Source organism: Triturus cristatus, chromosome 6 (genome assembly GCF_964204655.1).
Source record: "Triturus cristatus chromosome 6, aTriCri1.1, whole genome shotgun sequence".
NCBI lineage: Eukaryota > Metazoa > Chordata > Amphibia > Caudata > Salamandridae > Triturus > Triturus cristatus.
In genome coordinates, this window is record NC_140589.1 from 1,814,926,963 (window position 1) to 1,814,952,563 (window position 25,601).

The 25,601-nt window shown below is 46.4% G+C and overlaps 1 protein-coding gene across 1 annotated transcript in view; it reads left to right on the forward strand.

The window, feature by feature from the left end:
* Positions 1–25,601, forward strand: part of SELENOI (selenoprotein I) — a 309,374-nt gene that overhangs the window by 198,505 nt on the left and 85,268 nt on the right. Inside the window, exon 8 of the mRNA XM_085613176.1 lies at positions 2,933–3,113. Coding sequence (XP_085469302.1) covers positions 2,933–3,113 — 181 coding nt within the window. The remainder of the gene's footprint in view (positions 1–2,932; positions 3,114–25,601) is intronic.

Below are 25,601 nucleotides of genomic sequence, written 5' to 3' on the forward strand. Positions count from 1 at the left end.
TAGAATTTGGATACCTTAACCTTCCCCCTGATTGCATGAACATTATCAGGGAAGCTAGACGCCCTACTACTAGGGCATGCTATGCGGCAAAGTGGAAAAGATTTGTTGTTTACTGCCACAACAACACAATCAATCCTTTAAATGTGTCCATACAGCACATCATATGTTATTTACTCCACCTACAAAGGTGTAACCTAGCACATACTTCCATTAGGTTACATCTCGCTGCCATTGCTGCTTACATACAGAACAGGCAGCACCTATCACTCTTCAGAATGCCTGCCATCAAGGCCTTCATGGAAGGCCTCAAAAGAGTAATTCCACCCAGAGTACCACCCTCACCGGTCTGGAATTTGAATATAGTTCTCACACGGTTAATGGGACCCCCTTTTGAACCATTACATAAATGTGAGCTCCAATCTCTCACATGGAAAACAGCTTTTCTAGTGGCCATCACTTCCCTCAGAAAGGTTAGTGAAATACAAGCACTCACTATACAGGAACCTTTTCTCCAAATGCATCAGAACAAGGTTGTACTCCGCACCAACCCAAAGTTTCTACCCAAAGTCATTTCTTCATTCCATTTAAACCAGTCGGTAGAATTACCAGTCTTTTTCTCACAACCTCAAACTGTTGCGGAAAGAGCGTTACACACACTGGATGTAAAAAGGGCTTCACTTTACTACATCCAACGCACACAACTTTTCAGGAAAACCAAACAGCTATTTGTCTCCTTCTCTCCACCACATAAAGGCAACCCTATTTCTAAATCGGGGATAGCTAGGTGGATTGTAAAATGCATACAGATTTGCTACCACAAAGCAAAACGAACGCTATCGGTTCCCCCTAAAGCCCACTCTACAAGAAAGATAGGGGCTTCTATGGCTTTTCTAGGAAACATACCACTAGATGACATATGCAAAGCAGCCACATGGTCAACACCGCACACGTTCACAAAACATTACTGTGTAGATGTGCAAACCAAGCAACAAGCTACTGTGGGCCAGGCTGTACTCAAAACACTGTTCCAAACTACTGCAACGGATACCGGTGGTTGCCGCTAGGGTTGGGTACTGCTATATAATCTATGCACAGTGTATAATCTGCAGCTCATATGCCTCAAACGGAATATGCTGCTTACCAGTATGCATCTGTTCTTGGCATGTAGAGCTGCAGATCTATACACGCCCACCCGGCTACCTGTATCCGTTCCAGTCTTATCTTATTTAGATACAACACACATGGGTTTCTTTACTGTTACCACTACGCTCCATCTTTCCCTGCTGGCGAAAAACAATCTGAGGATGGAGCCGAAGCCCATGCGCAATACGAACCAAGTGAGGAGTCACCCAACTCGTGACTTCCAAAGACTTTGCTAGAGGAAAACCAAACTGCAAACATCCGGGCCCAACACCAGATGGCGAGCTATGCACAGTGTATAGATCTGCAGCTCTACATGCCAAGAACAGATGCATACTGGTAAGTAGCATATTCCTTCTCGTGACTACTTAATCTAAGCAATAACTGCTTGCCACCTAACGATCTACCTGTTGTGTGGAGTGGATTTTAAGGAATAAGGTTCAAAACTATTCATTTCGATCCGTCAACCGTGCCACATGTCTGAGGGTGCCGAAAGCCAAGATAGATAATTTGATTTCAGCTTGCAGAGGTTTTTCCTTGTCTCTGTGTTGTCATGTCTGGAGGTGGGACAGAGTCCCAATAGAGGCTGATGGTGATGGTGCCAGCGGCTGGTGCCTAGGAGCTATTGTAAAAAGTTTCCCAATCCAGTCTGGTATTTAGGAAAATTTACATGGTGAGGAATCTATGATTTGAGTTTACGCCACAAACAGTGCTACCAAAAGTAACAGTCACCAGAATCAGGAGGGGAAACCAGGTCAGAGCAACTAAACTAAACACTGATAATAGCACTGACAGTTCTCAATATTATAGAAGTCGCTCATTTTAGTATGAAACAATTTTATTGTGTACGATTCTATCCAACCATAAAAACACGCTGTAAAGTGTGCAAAGTGCACCTCAGACTATCACCTTTGCATGTATTGGGTGGGGAATGTAGGTGGAATGATCTTGTTCTGGGCATCTGGTTCTACTGGTGCTCATTCCCTTTGGTATGACATAGTAGAGAATTGAAGCAGTGTGGAAGTGGAATGGTGCTGGATTAGGGGATAAAAGTTTTCTTGCATACTTGAGTTCCCTTGCTCTTCATGTAAACCCCCTCAATGCCTGTTGCATGATGTCACACAGAGTCCTGGTCCTAGAAAATACATTTTTAAAACAAACATTTGACTGGTATATTGTGTAGTTCTGCTTTACAAGCTGCTGGAGTGTTTTAGAGGGCCAGTCCTCCGTGCTGTCATGATTGGTCTGTCTGCTCATTAGGGCACTCTAAAGAGACAACACATCCTGCCCTTTTCTCCACAGAATGTGAACATTCTTGTTTCTGCTCAAATCTTTGGTACGGGCTGTAGGTATTGCAGTAAATCTTTGCCAAAGAAAATCCCTACACTCTGTTTACCAACCAGGTATGATTTCACTTAATAATATAAAGAAACTGGAATGTCATTCTACAACATTAGTTTACCCCGCTATCACTTCTTAGTGGGTCTACACTCCTACCTACACACCATTGTCCACTCGTCTCCATAGGAACTTCTGAAATTAAGGTTTCTCCTTTAACAGTGGCATGGAAAAGGAGGCTTGTACTTCAGAAGAGCTAGGCATGGGTGGTGAATCGGTTTATCTGTTCTGGAGCGATTTATTCTCACTGCCGACTTTGACTCTTGAGGGAAGCAACATTGTTTGCTTACAAAAGCCACTCAAAAGCTTTCAAAACAATTCTCCTCATTTGTCAGCATTGGGGCTTTTAAGAGAGCACGTTCTTATATATTCATGTTTTTTTATTTACTTACAGATCATATCGAAGTAACACCTTGAAGCATACGTCTTTTTATGAGTCCATGCTACCCATCATATCACCCTTGCTGCTATTCACATTTTCAACCCTGTGGGTCTTCTTATCTCCATCGAACATCCTCGAGCTTCACCCCAGAGTGTTCTACTTTATGGTTGGAACAGCCTTTGCTAACATCACAGTAAGCTTATACCATTCTTTTATTGAAAACCTATAGTATGCTGCAACTGGGTTTTTCATAGACTTAAAAACAAAGTCCCCCAGGACCATTGTATTGTGGTATTTCTATAATGCTTTCCAGTTAGTTAAGTAGGTTGTTACTCCATGAGAGAATGATGTTGATTGCAGTGTCAGCTTTTGAGTTTTGTTGTCCTGTGTGAGGCTCGATTGTGTGCTCCAGGATTGTTGCAGCAGAATTTAGGAGACACTTACTCATGGAGTTGCAGTCAAAGGGAGTTTGAGTTTTAATTCGCATGCTGCTTAAAAATACATCAAAGTTGTAGTTTGAGTCACTTGCTTCTTTAAATTCTAACTGGCCTTGAATTCTGTTTGGGAGTGTATTCCAAAGCTTGAATGTCTGTACAGCATATAAGTTTTAGCCTATGCAGTTTTCTAAAAAAACCACACAAAAAAAGGAATTATCTGGTATGGAAACATTCTTGATTTGATTTTGATTGTACAGTCTGCAAGCTCCATGTACTGCCTGTTGTGTAATACAAAGTGCTTTGAAAGATATAATTCTTATGACTGGTAAGGAAGCGTACAGCTTTTAACGCAAGTAAGCATAATGTGTTCCTGTCTGTTCAGAATAGATCTTGTCCGACTTCAGTGTTCTGAATTGACATGATGTAGATGGGACATCTCTGGTGCTAGTTATGACTGTATCATTTGAGAGAGGCCTGAGTGAGTGAATGAGTCATCACTTTGGTCTTGAATGAGAGGTTTGAGCCTATGATCACGCTTAATAGATAAAGTGCAGATAACCTTGGAGATGGACCCATGTGCAGACGCCAGTAGGAAAGAATTTGTGCCTCTCATAGGAATTTCTTTGCCAATAGGATCAAATCTGTCCACCATTCATTTAGGGTATTGTTTTCAATCGTCAACTCCCCGACTTCTCTGGATCGCATCACTTTTGAGCTGTAATACCATTGCTCACTTCTTTCATGATAAGGTGGCTTGTATTGCCCAGTCTTTCTCTGAATCGGTGAGTGATCTAGGATGCCCTGAGACTTGGTTGGAAGCCGTTGCCTTTTCATATGATCTTTCCAGCTTTATTAGTCCCTTGTTGGACGAACTCCCGGCCCTGGTTAACAGAGTTAAAACAGTATCTCCAGAGGACCCTTCTCCCCCAAAAATCCTAATATAAGCCATGCAATCCACACTGCGTAGACTGGGCAATCTTCTGAGCATCTGGTTCTCCTCTGGTCTGATACCCAAAAGCTGGAAGCGTGCCATTGTTAAGCCCCTTCTCAAAATACCTTAGTTGAATCCTGCCTTACCGGAATACGTCAGACCTATCTCGCTTCTCCCCTTTTTTGCGAAAGTAGCCGAGAAACGGGCGTATGATAGAGGCACACATTGCTAAACCATGCATGCCTCTACCACGCAGACCGAACCACTAATGCGTCTCAACCACGCATTCCTTTGCCACACATGCCTTTTCCACACATTCTCGCACTAAAGGCATGTATGGTAAGGGCGTATGCCCCGACCTAAGCCCTAAAATTCGAAACCCCTATCTTGCCCCCCCCCCCCCCCCTGAGGCCTAAAACCTGCCCTGCTCTTAAAACTACCCCTTAATCCCCCCCGCCCTGAAGCCAAAAACCATGCTGCTTACCATATACTAACCCTTCCTAAAAATACCCCAACCCCTTCCACTGACCTGAGGCTTAAAACCCTGCCCCTAATTAAATAAACTACCCGAATTTCCCCACCCTAAGCACTAAAACCGCCCCACTACTAAAAACTCACCCCCAAACACACCCATAAAAGCTACCCCCTCCCCCAGCCCCACTTACCTGTCCGGAGCTTCCTGTTCTGACGCATACCTGCCCATCCTGAACACTAGAGCGCTATCTGCCTTAACCACGCATATGCGAGGTTTAGGCAAATGCATTGTTCAGGCAAGTGTGGTTACACTTGCGGCGTTCTGGCAGGCCAGTCTCTTCCGGCTTTGTTGCGGCCGTTCCCCCCCGAGAAACATGGCAATATTCAACTGACACTTTTTATAGAATCTAATAACCTGCATCATGAGTCGCAATCAGGTTTTCGGGCTCAATATAACACAGTCCGCATTGTTGCTTGTCTTAGAGTCTTTGAGATATGCTGCAGACAGAGGTCACACTGCATCTTTGATCCTGCTGGATTTAAGTGCTTCATTTGATACTGTCTCACACAGCCTGCTGTTACAACGGCTCTGGAATTGTGGTGTGTGCTCCCTGGCACTAAAGTGGTTGGCCTCATACCTTCAGGATCGCACCTTCTAAGTAGTTCAGACTCCTTCTGTTTCTGAAGTGCTGCCCCTGGCACAGGGCTCTCTGCTAAGCCCCATGTTATTCAGCATCTATATGCGCCCCCTGGCAGATGTCATCTGCAAACACAATGCCACCGTGATGTCCCATGCCGTTGACACACTTGATTATCACGCTTGCTCAGGATGAAGGAGGATCTGCAATACGTTTAGGGTCCAGTCTGGTAGAACTGGCTCAGTGGCTGAACTCTGGCTGGCTAAAACTTAATGCCAACAAAACAGAGGTGCTCATAGTTGGAAAGCAACCATCTGTCTGGTCCTCAGCGTCGTGGCCTATTTCTTGCCTAAGTGAAAAACCTAGGAATATGGTTTAATGTAATGCTCTCCTTCGATGAGCAAATAGCTTGCTAGGCTGGAAAGTGTTTCACCTTGCTGAAAATGTTAGCCAAGATTTCTGATTTGCTTCCCTTGGCGGCTAAGAAGTCAGTTGTGCAGGCCCTTGTGATCCCAAGACTGGATTACTGCAACTACCTGTTTGAGGCATGTGTGCTGTAGATATACATGCTTTGCATACTCCTGCCACCTAGTGTTGGGTCTGGATATTTATAAGTTGTTTTTCTTTGAAGAAGTCTTTCCAGTCACAAGGTAAGGCGGCGACTCCTTTCAGTGATAGTGCGCATGGGCCTCTACTTCATTGTTGGATTGTTTTTTTTCCGCCATCGGGTTCAGACTTGTATTGCTGTGCTCCGGTTCGAAACCGTTCTTAGTGTTCCCCTCCGTGCGCAATCCACTCTACCCTCTACGGTATTGTTTCCGTATGCATTTCCTTGTTCTCCACATATCGGATCAATCAACAAACTCTCCATTTTCGATCGAAAACATTGTGAGTGGCCGTCAAGCCTTGCCACATCGGGCCAGCCTTCTGCCGATGGAACTGACTCCATTCCACTTCTGTCCTGGGTGCCAAGCCAAGTACCCTCACACCGACCTTCATCAACTTTGTAACTTGTCCCTCTCTCCGGAGCACAAGGAGGACAACCTCGACGCTTGTAAGTCGTTTCGGTCCAAGAAGACTCTAAGCGATCGTCTGGCTTGACGGCGAGAGATGCAGCGCCAAAGCATCCAACACACTCCGGATATAGATGTGCCTCCGGGACAGGGTGCCGTGAGACCCCTCGCCCCCTAAATCCCCTTCTAAAACTAATAAGGCTACGGCACCACCTCTGTCTTCTGGCCACGGTCAGGCTTTGAGTATGGGGGACTGTTGATGAGGTGTGTCATGAGGCATGTTAAATAATATTTCCCTCCGCAGCTTCTGACAACACCCACCAGTAGGTTAGGTATCCACATCCTCTCACAGGCAGGACAGGAAACATGTGTTTAGAAAATGAGTAACTGTCCGTCTGGTGTTAATATGAATGTAGGACTGGTTTAATTTCAGGCTGGCAAACATGAGTTATTGATGTTTTTCTTGTGATTATTGATTTGTTATTATTTGTTTGCAAAAACTTCCCATATATTATTATTTTTTCTCACAATTTTTTTTTTGCACTATGTAAATGTTGTATATAGTTCTATTTCAAATGTTTTTGAATTGTGCGATTTACTAATGTGGTGTTTCTTTGAAAAGACATGCTCTATTGATTTATGAATGTCTTTGTTGAAATATCAAAAATAAGCGTAATAAAGCTTGAAAACTTTGGAATTAATGGTCTAAGGTTTATCACAACTCTAATCAAAATAACCCCCCCCCCCCCCGACATCCTGTTTGCTTATTTCAATATTGAGGTGGTCCAGTCTGGGGAGTTACGGACCCAAGCCTTGCTTGATTACACTTCTGGCCAAGGTCGGCACCGAGATGATGTTTCCAAAGCACCGCCTCTCGGCTCAGCACCAAAACAAACCGTCAAGCCTTCCGGCTCGGGATCGAGTCGGCTGAAATTAGCTTCGGATCCGAATTAAGCCGGCTCAAATGACAAATCTGGTTCGGAGCTGAAACCCTCTGCTTCGAAACACAAAACATGCTTCGGAGCCGAAACCCTCCGCTACGAAACTCAAGCACGATTCGGAGCCGAAACATTAGAAAGACAAGTCGATTTCGACACCTAAATCCAAGGACAATGCTCTCGAGCCTCCAGGACCATTTTAGACGTTCTTAACGCCAAATTGGATCGCAAAAAAAAGCAAATTTATATTAATCCTGATACTGGGGACATTTTAACCAAAAATGCAGCGAAACACAAGCTTCCTGAAGAGGACACTACTGATAAGATTCCCTTAAAGAAGGAGGAGGACATGGTTATCCTGCCCCACAACCCTCTCCACCTCCATCATCTTCTCCACAATTAATAATTGAAGATCCATTACACATAACACCTCAGGAATGTCCACATACAGATCCAGATGTGGATCAGGGTGATGATACTTATTTGCCTGTAGACCCATGAAATGATTACACCATTGACCCTCCAGTAGACGAGCCAGTCCTTTATCCTGCAAAACCTTCACCACCAGATTATAATTTGGCTTAACAACAGCTCATTGCCAGAGCAGCAGAGTGTCATGTGGTAAAATTACATAGAGAAACATTAGTAAAGGACTTTCTATTTGAAACACTTAAGTCCACACATAGGCCAAGTCAAACACTCCCTATGATTAAAGGCATGATGAGTGTAGGAAGCTGGCTCTGTACTTGAGGTATAGTGTGCAGAGAGTCCAGTGGAACCCCAAAGGTAGGCAGAGGTAAAGTTAGAAAGCACCTCACTCTTTATTTGTGGTCGAGCAGTAAGGCTTTATCAGAGGACACTGTTAAGCATTTGTTGTACACAGTGAGCAAATGACTTCACACACTCAAAGACTGAACTTCAGACCAAGTGTTTTTGTATAAAAATATTCTTTTAGTTATTGTATTTCCTAGAACCAAGCAAGCCTGGTAAGTGGTAAGCACTTTGCAGTAAATATACAGATTATAACACAGTTTTGATTGCAATTGTAAATGTGATTTGATTACAGTAGTGTTACTGATAATGCAATGTTTTTCAGAATACAGTACATATACTTTGTATAGGATTTTGAGTAAAATTACAGGAAAATTACAGGTAAGTTACTTTAGAGATTACTTTTTTTACACAGTGTAGTATACAAGGATACTACACTTGAACATTTCCTGTAAACAGGTAAGTAAGATCGTTTTTGTTAGTACAATTTTAAAAAAAGTTCTTTAGGTTTTCACCTCGACACTTAAAAACTTTTCCAAGAAAAACAGTCAATGTTATGCTATGGAGGAAAATAGTGTTATCGTTTTTAGGGTAAATAATTGGTAGTGGGAGTTGAGGTTCTGGGGGTAGACTAAGGGGTCCCCCAGGGTCAGGGATGCGCACTCGTTACACCCTCAGCGGCACTAGGGTGGCTTGGTGCAGAGTGCTGAGGCCCAATATTATCCAATGGGGGATAGGAGACCTGAGTTTGATGGCAGCTGATGGGCAGGCAACTTGGGTGTAGGAGCAAAGCTCCTAGACGTTAACTCAGGGCAAATGAGGAAACAAAGTAGCATCAAAGGTGCACCCTCAGTGGCACTAGGGCGGCCGGCTGCAGGGTGCTGTTTTGACGTTGGGCGCCCTGTTGTTTGCAATGGGGAACAACCGGTTTGCAAAGTCACTGCAGACTTCGAGAGCTAAGTTGGGATCTTGGGGGTTGGTTAGGCAACGTCGGTTGGACTATCCAAGGCTGTGAGGCATCGGGTGCAAGGGTGTCTTTTATGGTCGGATCTTCTTACCACCTCCTGGTCGCGGTTGGGGGGACCTACCGAATTTAGGCTGCAGGTGTTGGCTGGAGGTTTGAGGCAGTTCAGAGATTGCCGAATCTCGGGTCAGGATCGCCGGGAGGACTTCCTTGTGGTGTTTGCCCACTTGAGCTTGGGTCATGGATGGCAGGTGCAGATTCGCGGTGTCCGGCCGGAGCCAGAAGTTGGAGATTAACAAATCCTGTGTTCACGGGAGACACAGTCTTTGTGGTTGAAGGCAGGTAGGTCCTCTGGGGTTTTCGAGGTTGCTGGCAGCAGGACACAGCGGGATTTTGCAGGAGCAGGTTTGAAGTGGAGACAGGCCGTTAGGGCTGGGGCCAAGTAAGTGGACGTCTTCCTCTTGTTAGCTTCGGCACGGCTGTTCGGTCCTTCTTCTTTTCTTGTAGTTTCTTCTGGTCTGAGGAAGTAAGGTTCAGGGGGCCCCTTAAATACTAGATTTAGGGGCGTTACAGGTTGGTAAAAGTTTGGGACCAATGGCTCCCTTTTTTGGGGGGGTACACCCCCTATTATGCCACCCTCCAGTGGGAGGGTGGCACAATTTTTTTCCTTGTTGTCTGAGGTCCTCCATCTGAAAGATGACAGGGACAGATTTGTGCCTCACCTCACCTCCCCCACCTTAGGGGTGGAGTTGGCAGAGGTGGGCACACCTCTCTTCCTCACTTATTTTTCCCGCCGGTTCCCCTGCCCAAAGTGGTGGTCAGAACCAGTAGGGACTGTAGGAAGTTGGAATCTGACTACATGGTTGCCCCCACTTTTGTTCCTGGTGTTTTGCTGGTTTTTGACTTAGTTTGGCTGGGATCCTGCTATTCAGGACCCCAGCCTATCTGCTTTCTCCCTTAAATTGATTACAAGTACCTTAGGTACCCCACAGATTGGATTCTGGGGTGCCCTTAAAAGTCCCTAGTATATGGTATACCATGCACCCAGGGCATAGGTACCCCAGAGGCCTAGCAGGGGCTGCAGCATGTATTATGCCACCCATGGGAAGCCCTCCAAAATGACACCACAGGTCTGCTACTGCAGCCTGAGTAAGGTGGTGCATGCACCCCTTACTGAGATATAGGTTCACTATATCTCACCCTATCACTGCACATATAAACCTATCAGTCACCCCTATGGCAGGCCTTATCAATCCTGAAGGCAGGGTGCTTGGTTTTGTGTGAGAGGGTGCCCATGCATGAGCAGAGCCCCTCTGCAGCCTTCGGACTCTCTTCTCTGGGGTTGTCTGTGATGCAGCCTGATCATATACTCTTAGGTGCATTCTAACCAAACGGTAAATGCTAACTATGGGATGGCTGCACCTTGGAATCATACCTCCACGACAGTAACTGGTGTGGGAGTATGACCACCCCCTTCTAGAGGGAGAGACATGACAGCACCGGTATACCCGGTACCAGCTAACAAAACCCTGGCATCACAAAATGGATGCTGCAAGCCACAGACACGAGTCTGGCCTCCTGCTGCTGACCGAAACTCTGGCAGGGGAGGCCTGGACAATAGGTTTCCCGTCACAGGGAGGTGTTCTCACGTCCCAGACAGGCCTTAGTGTATTAGGGCTGGGTGGGAGCACTCCAAGAGTGCTTTGAAGTCCGCACTGGGGGCACATTTGGTGTCCCTGTGCATAGCCCAGTTCAAACCGGTTGCAGGGGCTACCAGCCCCTGCTCTGGCGCGAAACTGGACAAAGGAAATGGGTGTAGCCACCCCTCTTTCCTGACCCCCCCCCATAGGTGGGTCCCCAGAGTATGTCCAACCTCTTCCTTGGGTATAAGAAAGGAACCCCTGGCTACAGGACTTTAGATTACACCTGGACGAAACTCTGATACAGAAATCCCGGAACTTCGACGATCTACACGACTAGATGACTGAAAAATCTCCCTTGGAGTAAAGGAGTTACTCCCCTGCTTGGCAGGCACCAAAGACGTATCTGTCTGGTCTACATGTCCGAAGCTCCCGCCGGACGCCGAAGAATTTGCAACACAGGAGGTGGGTTTCCACACTTCCCAGAGGCTGACCCGAGCCCCAGCAAAGCGGAGACCTGTAGCCCTCGTGGGTACCGTGGAACTGGAACCCCTAGACACCGTGCACATTTGCAAGTGCATCAGCCTCTCGACGTCCTTTGAGGCTGTGCATTGGGTTACTGGTAGCCCAGACCCCGAGCACCTTTTACACCGAAGATTGCTGGCCTACACTCCGCGAGTGTTCCGTAAGCCCCGCTCTTTGTGTTTTCGCTCAAGGCTCCTTCGCGATCCCTGGTCCGTTGACTGGTGGGTCCATGTTAAGGCAACTGTAACTTTAATTGGGCTTCCCTGGTTGTTCCAGACGTGCACTGACTCTCCATCGCTTGGGGAGTCCCCAAGACCTTGCTGGTCCGCACCTAAGCAGCTTTCCTCTTCCTGCGTGGGTTGCTGTTGCCAAGGCTTGTTTCGTCCAATCCGGGCACCGGCGCTGCAGCACTCTACATCCTTCGTGGGACAGCTCGAATCCAGCTCCTGGTCGTCCTCGACACCTCCTGGTCCTCGTGGCTGAAGAGTCAAGCTTCCCCTCCTCGCACCTGAAGCACCCGACATCGGTGGGCATTCGACTATCATGCCCCTGGTCACTGGCAAGTGACCCAGACTCTGTCCCCTCTGCTTTCAGGTTCTTCACATCTTCGATCCAGGCTTGGATCCCTTCGGACACTTCTCATCTTCCCGGTAGCAGCACTTTACCAGCAAGCTGCCATGGAAAACGACAACGCGACCCAACACCATTTGACACCTATGCATCCGGCTTCCCTGGGTGAGGTAACACGAGTACTCCGGTGCTCCCGTGGGTGTTGGCCCTAGGACCATCCAAGTCCAAAAGGGTTTGTTCCTAGTCCACTCCTAAGTGTCCTTAAACTTTAAATTTCCAACCGCGACTTTCCCCATAGAAGCTGACGGAGCTCGCGGCTGGGTTCTCACACTGCACACGTTCCCTGTGGGTCCCCTGTGTCACTAACTTGAGTGGTTCCTTGGGGTCCCAGCGATTCTGCAGGCTCTAGGCATTGTGTCTAGTCAAGTCTTGGTTCTTCTACCACTTTCTTAATATATGGTTTGGTTTGCCCCTAGGGCCTATCGTATATTGTGCTAATTTACTGTGATATTTGAATTGTAACATATGTGCTTTGACCTCTAGAGACTAGTAGGGTGTGTTTAGAAATAAATACATATATTTTATATATATACCTGGTGTGGTCTCTTTTCATTTAGCCACTCAAGAGATTGTAGACTGGTAAAACAAGCTGCTTTACAATCCTTCAAGACTTAGCCTGAAGGCTGCTCTCCATAGCTACCACTAGGATAGCTTTCAAATAAGGTTGTCTTTAACCTATCATCAATAAGGGGTTGTTTGGACTGGTGCAAGGTGCCCACTATAACTAGTGGACAGCATATACCAGGCCAACTTCTCACAGGGACCAGTTGCTGAAAGCAGCAAGTGGCCTGGGGAAGCTCACAAAGGCTGCAAGCCTTAAAAGCTTCCCCTTCATGGACCCTGCCCATCCTGAGGGAGGAGGCTTGGCACCTCGTCCCAGGATGTGCACTGTTTCAGGCCCCCGAGAGCAGCAGGCTCTCGACCCAGGGGTCCAGAAACATGTCTTGTGGTGGCAGCTGAAAGCAGCCTGGACACTAGTGGTAGGTTAGTTTTCAGGGGGCATATCTAAGATGCCCTCTGTGTGCATTTTTCATTAAATTCCACACTGGCATCAGTGTGGGTTTAATGTGCCGAGAAGTTTGATACCAAACTTCTCAGTTTTCAGTGTAGCCATTATGGTGCTGTGGAGTTAGTTGTTAATGACAAACTCCCAACACCATATACTCTTAATGGCAGCATTGCACTTACAATGCCTAAGAATGGACTTAGACACTGTAGGGGTACAGGGCTGATGCACCTGTACCCTCACCACTGGTATAGTGCACCCTGCTAGAGGGGTGACTGATCTATGTCAGGGCAGTGGCTTGTAAGCATGGCACACAGGGATGTGTGCCATGCCGACTCTTCACTTTGTTCTGCGCCAAAACTCGCAGCCTGCAAAGGCAGTGTGTGAGTGTGAAGGTACAGGACCTCTAAGGATGGCACAATAAGTGTTGCACGCCTTAGAGGCCTTCTTTGGTCGCAGTGCCCTGGGTACCTGTGGTGCCATTTACCAAGGGCTGACCTGTGGCCAGAGATACCAATTGGGTGTAGGCTTGAATGCAGTTTTTTGGGAAAGGACGTAGGCCCTGGGTTCCTGACTCCCTAGTAGTGAGCAAAGCTTGCAAAAGAGCTAACTCGCAAACCCTTGGGGATGTTCCTCCCCCAGATAAAGAATCCAAACTTATACATGCCTCTAGAAAATGAGTAGCTGTTCAAGCCGCTAACCACTGGTGTATCACAAACACACAGGGCCTACTAGCTAGGTACAACAGGGCACACTGGGATGAGATGGAGCAACTGCTTCAATATCTCCGAGACAAACACAAAACTAAGCCACAGCAGTTAGTTGAAGAGGGAAAACTCATCTCTAACTCCTCAAAAGGATACGCTTGAGACACAGCTGACGCCGCAGCTAGGGAGATCAATACCAGCAGCCTCCTTAGAAGGCATGCATGGCTTAGGATTTCGGGGTTTTAGCCAGAGTTTCAACAGTCCGTTTTGAACACTCCTTTTGATAAACAACATTTGTTTGGTCCTGTAGTTGACAATCCTTAGAAAAATGAAAAAGGACACTGAAGTAGCAAAATCCATGAGAGCGCTCTAGTCCCCAACCAATAGAGGCTCTTTTTGCCGCTTGTTTTACAGAGTAGGGTCCAAAACAACGTCCTCAGACCCCAAGGCTTCCTCTTACAAAGGAAACAACCAATCCTTTTCCTCTAAAATTTTCTACAAAGGAGGATATAGTGGAAACAATTCCAAAGGCAGGGGTAAAGGCGCCACACCACGTAACACCCCTGTTTGAGGCATATGAGCTGCAGATTATACACTGTGCATAGATCGCCATCTGGTGTTGGGCCCAGATGTTTGCAGTTTGTTTTTGTTCTTGGACAGTCTTTGGAAGTCACGAGTTCGGTGACTCCTCCTTCGGTCCGTACTGCGCATGGGCTTCGGCTCCATCCTCAGATTGTTTTTTTCCGCCACCGGGCTCGGATGTGATACTTCGTGCTCCGGCTTCGAACCTTTCCAGTTCGACCTTCGACGAAAAATCCTCGTCCATCGAGATTCTTCAGACGAAATCGGCTTCTTCATCTCTCTCTTCGGCACTTCTTCGATTCCAGGCATCGGCAGCGGCCTTCGGGCCTATCTCGACTCCGGTCTCGGCCGATGGAAAGGACTCCCTTCAAGAAGTGCCCAAAATGTGGGTCTAAATTTCCCCACACCGATCTCCATCAGGTGTGCAACCTCTGCCTCTCTCCTGAACAAGAGGCCCGAGACTGCCCCGCCTGCAAGTCTTTTCGATCGAAAAAGACTATTCGGGATCGACGAGCTCGACGCACCATGACGCACTCATCGACCTCGGCTCCACCTGAAATCTTCGGGGAAGACACCGGAGCTTCGGGACAGCAGCACACCGAACAGGAGGACGATGTCGTCAGCGCTTCCGAGGCCGACGACTCCGACGTGGAGGAGATCACACCGGCGCAGAGGGTCGTGAGTACTCTACCCCCTCCCACTCCCGCGCCCATACCGAAAGAGACTCCGGTTACCCCTTCGCCTCCGGGCCTCGGGAAAACCAAGCATACCGCTTCCATCACCCCACCTTCGGGCCCGGTGAAAAAGCATCACAAGTCTCCTGGCGGCTCGGGCTCGAGCCAGCCTCCTAGCGGCGCCGAAAAACACCCTTCAGCACCGAAGAAAACCACACCAAGCTCCGTTCCGAAGCCATCGGTGTCGAAACCTGGCCTCTCTGTGCCGACCAAACATAAATCCCTCGGCACCGACGCTTCCGTGTCGAAGCCTGCCTCTGCGCCGAACAAAAAATCTGAGGCCCCGAGAAAGCATGGCGCGGATAAACCAACGAAGCCGTCCGTTCTGAAAACATCGGCACCGATAGAGGAATCGGTGCCGGAGGAGTTTTTCACGCCAGATCCTCTTCAAAAGACTTTAACAAAGGATCCAAAGACTGGACATTTAACTTTGTCTTCCAAGAAAAGACATTTTGACAAGCCAACTCCTCCTCCACCGCCAAAACGGAAGGACTCTGCCACATCCCCATTCAGAGTACCCTCCCCACCACCTCCTCCACTCCCTCCATCTCCGCCCCCACCTTCTCCACCCTTGCCTCATCGCTCTCCGACCCCGTCTCCAGACCCTGATGACCAAGGGGATCCATACTATGATCCAACAGATGCCCCGCAGGAACACCAGACCCATGGGAGGATTATCACAATCCAGATGTCCCAGATGTGCCTCAGGATGATCTTTATCCATCCAGGCCATCCCCACCAGAGGACTCCCTGGGGTTCCACCACCTCTTACAACGGGCGGCACATTATCATGGGGTGGAGTTACACAGTGATCCAGTTGAGGAAGACTTCCTACTTGACACGTTTGACATCGCAGATAAATCCACCGCTATATTACCCATGCTTAAAGGGGTAACCAAACATGCGACAGAGGTTTTCAAAGACCCCGTCAGGGCTAGGGTCTTAAACCCCAGAATAGAAAAGAAATACAAGGCAGCCCCCACAGATCCTGCCTATATTAAAGGACCTGCGCCCCTGGACTCATTAGTGGTATCCACAGCTAGTAAACGCTCCAATTCTCAGTCATCTGGTGAGGCTCCACCACCCGATAAGGAGTCCAAGCTCTTAGATGCGTCAGGCAAACGCACTGCCTCGCAAGCTGCCAATATGTGGCGCATCGCCAACACGCAGGCGCTGCTGGCGCGGTACGACAGAGCGCACTATGATGAGCTGGAGGCTCTCATGCAACATCTCCCAGAGAAATATAAAAATAAGGCTCATGAACTAATACAAGAGGGAGAGATTATTACTAACACCTCTATTAAATGTGCACTTGACGCAGCAGACACAGTTTCTAGGGCTATAAACACCAGTGTTCTGCTTCGCCGCCACGCCTGGCTCAGGATCTCAGGCTTTAAACCAGAGGTCCAAGCATCTATATTGAACCACCCTTTTGACCAACAACACTTATTTGGCCCAAAAGTAGACGAAGCCCTGGAAAAAATGAAGAAGGATACAGATACGGCGAAGTCTATGGAAGCACTACAATCACACACCCCTAGACGCTCCTTTCGCCGTTCCTCCTTTTGAGGCTCTAGCAGAGGTTACTCTTCCGATAACGCCTCCACATCCTATAAGTCCCCTCCTCAGAATACCTTCACAAAGGGCTATCAAAGAGGTGGATATCGAGGAAACAATAATAAAGGCAGGGGCAAAACCAACACCGCCCGTTCTGCCACACCGCCCACACAATGACTTTCCCCCGCTCCCCCCAGACCATTCCACTCCGGTCGGGGGCAGACTACAAGACTTCCTTCAAACCTGGGAGACCATAACATCAGACAAATGGGTGACCCAAATTATTCGGTCAGGGTACTGTCTCGAACTAACTTCTACCCCCCCAAATATTCCACCCAGACAACGTGCCATGTCACAAGAACATACCACACTCCTGAAACAAGAGGTACTCTCTCTCTCCTGCAAAAACAAGCTATAGAGCAGGTCCCCATCAATCAGCAAAATTTAGGGGTCTACTCTCTGTACTTTCTGATACCAAAGAAAGACGAGACCCTACGGCCCATTCTAGACCTCCGGCCTCTAAATGCATATATCCATTCAGACCATTTTCACATGGTAACCCTCCAACAAGTTCTCCCACTCCTATGTCAGGACGACTTTCTCACTACACTGGATTTGAAAGACGCATACTTTCATATTCCAATACACCCTGCTCACAGAAAGTACCTCAGATTTGTGGTGGACGGCCAACATTATCAGTTCAAGGTTCTCCCCTTCGGGGTCACAACCGCACCACGGGTGTTTACCAAATGCCTGGCAGTAGTGGCGGCACACCTCAGAAGACAAAACATTCACGTCTTCCCCTACCTGGACGACTGGCTCATAAAAGCCGCGTCCTACCACCAGTGTGTGCAGCATACAAACACTACCATCCAACTACTCCACCAGCTAGGCTTCACGGTGAACCACCAAAAGTCCCACTTGATACCGTCTCACACAAAGCAATACCTCGGTGCCACTATAGACACCTCAAAAGCCATAGCCTATCCCAACTCAGCCAGAATCGCAAGCATACAAGCCTTGCGCCAAAGATTCCTCCTTCAGCACTCTCTCCCAGCAAGTGTGTTCATGAAACTAATAGGGATGATGGCATCTTGCATCTTCATAGTGCCTCATGCAAGACTTCACATGCGTCCACTCCCAAGAGTGCCTAGCACGCCAGTGGAACCAGGCCCTGGGACAGCTGACGGATCTGGTGTTGGTGGACGGTCGCACCCATCGCTCTCTGCAGTGGTGGAACACCACAAACCTTTCCAAAGGGCGACCGTTCCTGGACCCGGTTCCTCAGGTGATTCTAACAACAGACGCATCGCTCTCCGGCTGGGGAGCGCACCTATTACACCTCACAGTACAAGGTGTATGGACGCCACAACAGAGGTTACATCAACCATCTGGAGTTATTGGCGATCTCTCTAGCCCTGAAATCGTTTCAGAAACAAATCTCAGCCAAGGCAGTCCTCATTCGCACAGACAATATGACTGCAATGTATTATATTCAAAAACAGGGGGGGGGGGGGACACACTCTCCCCAGCTCTCTCACTTAGCACAGAGCATATGGAGATGGGCAATGCCACAAAAAATCTTTCTCCTGGCATAACACGTCCCAGGTATACAGAACTCCATGGCAGATCTCCTCAGCAGACAAACGCAGCAAATGCACGAATGGGAACTGCATCCACAAGTTCTTCATCCATTCTTTCACAAGTGGGGGCATCCTCAGATAGACCTCTTCGCCACCCACGAAAACAAAAAATGCCCAAGCTTCGCCACCAGATATCCACACCCATTGTCCAAAGGCAATGCGATATGGATGAACTGGTCAGGCAAATTTGCATATGCCTTTCCACCTCTCCCGCTAATTCCATTAGTGGTAAGGAAGCTACAACAGCACTCCATCACACTCATTCTGGTAGCTCCAACATGGGCCAGGCAGCCGTGGTACACCACACTACTACAGCTCTCGGTGGTGCCACATCAAAAACTGCACCTGTCCCCATGCCTCCTAACCCAGAACCATGGAGAAATCGGGCACCCGGACCCAGCTCAGCTCAACCTTGCGATCTGGCTCCTGAAATCTTAGAATTTGGATACCTTAACCTTCCCCCTGATTGCATGAACATTATCAAGGAAGCCAGACGTCCTACCACTCGAGCATGCTATGCCGCAAAGTGGAAGAGATTTGTTGTTTACTGCCGTAACAATACAATCAACCCTTTAGATGTATCCATACAGCACATCATATGCTATCTGCTCCATCTTCAAAGGTGTAACCTGGCGTATTCATCCATCCTTCTACACCTAGCAGCAATTGCTGCTTACCTGCAAAACAGACAGCATTCATCTCTTTTCAGAGTGCCTGCTATTAAAGCCTTCATGGAAGGCCTTAAAAGAGTAATTCCGCCCAGGGCACCATCCTCACCTGTGTGGAATCTAAACGTAGTTCTTACAAGGCTAATGGGTCCGCCTTTCGAACCAATGCATAAATGTGAGCTACAGTTCCTGACTTGGAAAACAGCTTTCCTCGTAGCTATCACTTCCCTTAGAAGGGTTAGCGAGATACAAGCGTTCACTATACAAGAACCCTTTTTACAGATACATCACAGCAAGGTGATACTTCGCACAAATCCAAAATTTCTGCCAAGGTCATTTCCCCCTGCCATCTTAATCAATCGGTGGAATTACCAGTTTTTTTCTCGCAACCTCAATCTGTTGCGGAAAGGGCTCTACATACACTTGATGTTAAAAGGGCCTTACTGTACTACATACAAAGAACGCAACCTTTCAGAAAGACTAAACAGTTGTTCGTCTCCTCTCCACCGCATAAAAAGGCAACCCCATCTCAAAATCAGGGATAGCTAGGTGGATTGTAAAGTGTATACAAATTTGCTATCACAAAGCAAAAAGAACATTATCTGTTCCACCTAAAGCCCACTCTACAAGAAAGATAGGGGCTTCTATGGCTTTTCTAGGGAACATACCCTTAGATGACATCTGCAAAGCCGCCACATGGTCAACACCGCACACCTTCACAAAACATTACTGTGTAGACGTGCACTCTAAACAACAAGCTAGTGTGGGCCAGGCTGTACTAAAGACACTGTTTCAAACCACTGCAACGGATACCGGTGGTCGCCGCCAGGGTTGGGTACTGCTATATAATCTATGCACAGTGTATAATCTGCAGCTCATATGCCTCGAACGGAATATGCTACTTACCAGTATGCATCTGTTCTTGGCATGTAGAGCTGCAGATCTATACACGCCCACCCGCCTCCCCGGCTACCTGTATCCGTTCCAGTCTATCTTATTTAGATACAACACACATGGGTTTCTTTACTATTATCACTACGCTCCATCTTTTCCCTGCTGGCAAAAAACAATCTGAGGATGGAACCGAAGCTCATGCGCAGTACGGACCGAAGGAGGAGTCACCGAACTCGTGACTTCCAAAGACTGTCCAAGAACAAAAACAAACTGCAAACATCCGGGCCCAACACCAGATGGAGATCTATGCACAGTGTATAGATCTGCAGCTCTACATGCCAAGAACAGATGCATACTGGTAAGTAGCATATTCCTTCCCTAATAAACAGTGACTTGCCCACACTGCCCCCTAATCACTCAACACCTATCGGGGGAAGACTTCAACAGTTTATCTCCATTTGGCAATCTATAACAACTGACAAATGGGAACTAGACCTTATCCAACATGGTTATGGCGTGGAGGTCACCTCCAATCCACCAAACATTCTACCTCACGTTCACAAACTGTTGTCAGACCATTTGCATTTACCCAAACTAGAGGTGCAATCCTTCTTACAAAAGGGAGCCATAGAACAAATTCTGTTTCAGTACCAAGGTTCTGGGGTTTACTCTCTTTATTTGCTAATTCCCCAAAATGACGGTTCCTTAAGGCCAATTTTGGATCTCAGAAAGTTAAACCAGTACATACTGTCAGAACATTTCCACATGGTAACACTTCAACATGTTCTTCCTCTACTGCAGCAAGGCGATTTTTTTGTTGTTGTTGTTGTTGTTGTTGTTGTCCACACTGGACTTAAAAGACGCATATTTTTACATCCCCATTCATGCAGCTCATCTTAAATATCTCAGATTTGTGATAGCAGGCAAACACTATCAGTTCAAAGTACTTCCATTCGGAGTAATTACTGCTTCCAGGGTATTTACAAAGTGCCTAGCATTAGTAGCAGCTTATCTGGGAGGATAACAAATTATTGTCTTCCCATACCTAGACGACTGGCTCATCAAAGCCAGCACACACCAAAAGTATCTTCAAAACACTCTGACCATGCTACACCTACTCTAACAATTAGGTTTAGAAGGTCAACATTCAAAAGTCTCACCTACCGTCTTCACAGATACAATCTTATCTAGGAGCCACTCTCAACCTTCCCCAATGCAGCCAGAATTTCCAATATCCATACTCTATTGCTGCAGTTCTAAACCTTGTCAGCTAGGACCTACATGCTGCTATTGAGAATAATGGCATCATGCATTGCAATATTACCTCATGCAAGACTACACATGCGCCCTTTACAAGAATGCTTAGCACGTCCGTGGAATCAGTCAAAGGGTCAATTAACAGATCTAGTGTTGGTGGACAGCCACACCCATCGCATTCTGCAGTGGTGGAACCCACAAAATTTATCAAAAGGGCGGCCTTTCATTGACCCTCTTCCACCAGTCGTGCTAACAGCAGACACATCTCATATGTGTTGGGGTGCACATCTCCATCTTTACACAATTCAAGGTCTATGGGACGACAGACACATCAACATTCACTATCTAGAGCTTCTAGCAGTGTTTCTAACGCTGAAAGCTTTTCAGTCTCATCTCACAGGCAAAGTTGTCCTAGTCCGCACAGACAATATGACAGCAATGTACTATGTACAAAAACAAGGGGAGGGGGACACTCTCCAACTGTCACAACTGTCTCAGACAATTTGGAAAGGGGCAATCCATCACAAGATTCACCTTCTGTCAGAACACCTCCCGGGAGTGAACAATCAAATTGCCGACCTCCTCAGCAGAACGAGACCGCAAATACACGAGTTGGTACTTCATCCCCAAGTTCTCCTTCCATACTTTCAACAATGGGGATACCCACAAATAGATCTGTTCGCCACATTAGACAACGCACAATGCCCAAACTTCGCCTCCACGTTCCCACACCCTCTCCCACTCCCACACCAAAAGCAACGCCCTATGGATGAATACGTTGGAGATAATTGCCTACACTTTTCCGCCTCTCCCACTGCTTCTGTTTCTGGTTCGGAAACTCAGGCAAATATCACTCACACTGATTTTAGTAACTCCCACATGGGCCCGTCAACTATGATACACCACCCTGTTAGAGCTCTCAGTAGTTGCACATCAAAAGCTACATCTCACCTCCAGTCTCCTTACTCGGAACCATGGAAAAATCAAGCATCCAAATTCCAAGGAGCTCAACTTAGCAATTTGATTCCTTGAGTCATAGAGTTTGGATATTTAAATTTGCCACCTGAATGTATGAGTATTCTGAAAGAAGCTAGACGACCTACTACCAGAGCTTGCTATGCAGCACAATGGAAATGATTTGTTGTTTACTGCAATAATAACAAAATTCTACCTCTAGATGCTTCTGTTCAGAACATTGTCTGTTACCTTTTAAACCTACAACAATGTGAGCTAGCTTACACATCTATTAGATTGCACCTTGCATCAGTAGCTGTGTAATTGCAAAACAGATAATATTTGTCTTTGTTCAAAGTTCCTGTCATCAAAGCGGTTATGGAGGCATTAAGAAGAGTTATACCACCAAGAATTCCACCGGAACCCGCGTGGAATCTTATTGTTGTACTTACAAGACTTATGGTCCACCCTTTGAACCGCTACACAAGTGTCCTTTACAGTTTCTCTCTTGGAAGTTTGCATTCCTCATTGCAATCACTTCATTAAGGAGAGTTGGTGAGCTACAGGCATTAACTCCATAAAGATAGGGAAGTTCCTCGCACCAATCGCAAATTCCTTCCCAAAGTGGTTTCTGCTTTCCATAATAACCAGTCAGTTGAGTTACCTGTGTTTTTTCCTCAACTTGATTCGGTAGCAGAACAAGCTCTTCACACACTTGACGTCAAAAGAGCTTTATTGTATTATTTTGAAAGAACAAAAGAGTTTCGTAAAACAAAGCAACTGTTTCATTTATACCGCCTCACAAAGGCAATCCTATTTCTAAATCTGACATTTCAAGATGGATTGTTAAGCGCATTCAAACTTGCTATGCAAAAGACAAAAGAACTTTTATTTATACCCCCTAGAGCACATTCCACTAGCAAAATAGGGGCATCTATGGCCTTTTAGGTAACATTTCTATAGCCAACATTTGTAAAGCAGCAACATGGTCTACACCACACACATTTACTAAACACTATTGTGTGGATGTACTAGCACGTCAACGAGCCAATGTAGGGCAGTCAGTGCTAAAAACACTTTTCCAGACAACTGCAACATCTACTGGTTAGCCACCGCTTTGGGAGTATACAGCTTTGTAGTCTATGCAAAGCATGTGTATCTACAGCACACGTGCCTCAAACGGGTTATGGTACATACCCAGTAAGCATCTGTTCTTGGCATGTAGAGCTGTAGATTCACTTGCGCCCACCCTCCTCCCCGGGCACCTGTAGTTGTTGCAGTTCTCATAATTTACAGTATCTACGCATGGACATCGCTTAACTTCACTCACTCACTCCATTTTCACCCTCCAATCTACCAATGGAGTCGATGCCCATGCGCACTGTCACCGAAAGGAGGAGTCCCCTTACCTCGTGACTGGAGAGACTTATTCAAAGAAAAACAACTTGCAAACATACAGACCCAACACTAGATGGCAGGAGTATGCAAAGCATGTGAATCTACAGCTCTAAATGCCAAGAACAGATGTTTACTGGGTGAGTAACATAATCCTTACATCGGAGTCTCCCAGCGCAGAATCCAGAAGCTCCAAGGAGTACAGAAAGCAGCTGCCCGACTTCTTTTAAAGCTCCCTTGTCGGGCACACGTGTCCCCGACCGTGTCTGAACTTCACTAGCTCCAACTGGAAAAAATGCATCAGCTATGTGCCAGTGCCAGAAACATTTTAACAATAGAAGTCCACAATATGTGCGCAAGTTGGCAAAACTTTATTCACCTGATTGGAGTCTTAGATCTCCCTGTACAGCACTTGCTATAATTCAGTGTGCAAAGTAAGCCACAATGGGTGGCTTTCAATGCTCCAAGGTACCTGAAACTTGAACCTGCTGAGGCTATCTTTAGGAAAAAACTAAAAACTTGACTGTTTAGACAGAGTTAATTTCTCTAGTCTTTAGATGCCTGGCATTCACTTCATACCTTGGATGCCTTTTTCTTCTAGGGTTTTGTTAGCCTTCCTTCGTAGCCTTCTTTTTTCTTCTGCTCTGACAGGATAGCAGTCATAGCGCGGGTGTACTACAGTTGAAGTAATCTGAGGGCTTTAAAAAACTACTTTCATAACTTAACAAAAAGTCTTGGCTTTGCTAGGTTCCACACTTGAGTATTTCTATTTTAGAGGTGTTGAGTCTAAGATGATTCTTTAGCATCTGGTGTCACACTGTTGGTAGGCATTTAGCGAATCTGGATGTCAACTTCTGTTGGACAAGCAGGAAAGCTTGAAGGAGTTTACCAGATCAGTAAGAGAGAAGATAGGTACTCACTGAACAGGAGGAGGGCAACTATTAAGCTCTGTGGGACACCTACAGACAGTGAAGTGCTCAGTTGAATATTACAGCATCTGTCCAGAAGGTAGGATTTTATCTAGTTAAGGACTATTCTCTGGATCTCTGTGACACACAGTCTTTGAGCTAGCAGTTTGTGGTCTACAGTGTGAAAGTAATGACAGCTGAAGTTTGAGTAGGGTGGTAACTCTGTTAGTATCTGTAGAGTTCTTGAGGAAATCCCAGATAAAGATCAGTGCTGATTCAGTGCTTGTTCTAGGCCTCAAGGAAGCCTGTCTGTTTGATAGTAGGTTTCGTGTTTTCGATGAAACTTGAGATCTGGTAGACAGCTGACTTTTTGATGCGTTTACCTGGAAATAGTCCATTTGTTACTGGTACGGCAGGTCAGTCCTGTTAAATCTTAGCTTCTTAATTCAAGATTTTTTTTTGTTGTTATAAGATGTTTTTAAATTACTTCGAAATTGCCCATTTGCTAATGATGACTTGATCGCTCTCGCTAGTACAGCAATGGCTTTGAAAATGTTAGCATGCATGGTACTATTGGAGAGCCTGTCAAGTTTATAACTTAGATTAGATCATTGTTTTTTCTGTCTGTTTGCAGGAAAAAGGAGCAGAGTTTAGGTAAAGTGATAATGGCCAGCGTGTGTAAGGCTGTCGGTGGAAGGCTTTTTTTAGCTTGAGTTTGTGGGTAATTTAATTTTTAAGTTGATCAGCTCCTTCAATTAAGGGTTTGGTGAAAGCAGTTGCTGGGAATGTTTTACATGTTTTGAAGTACAGGCTGGGTAATAGAATTCAGCTATTTTGAAGAGCACTATGTCTGGGCATTTGACATCTGAGATATATTGAGAGTATTGCTCTTTATTTCCTTTTTGCAAGGATGGCCCTGTGCTTCCTTTGGAACAATGTTCATCATTGATGCTGCTCATTTTTATCTAAATTCTTTCGATTTATACGTTTTCTGTTTTTTGCAGTTTTATGTCCAAATAAAAAACATTGTTGTGCTACTCAAGCCATGTTTTATGAAGAAGGGGAAGCGGTGAAAGGGGGTGTCAGCATGTCGGAAAACCCCATTAGCGATTGGTGGACCGGTTTATAGATATTACTTAGCCCAAGGCGAGAGAAGCTGTGACTTTTTCTGTTTAAAGATTTAAATTGATATTAATCTAAACCATAGTTATGCAAACGACTCCCGTTGTCCCTGGTTTGATCTCATTTCATTGCATTCACTAGCCCCAGACACACAAGTGAGGTAGCGTTTTTATCGGAAAAAGTACGGCAACTCTGGGTGGTAGGAATTTTGTGGATCCTTGAAAACTCCAGAGGTTTACATCACACAGAGTTTGACAGTTGCATGGCGTAGTGAGTAAGAATACCGCAGCTAC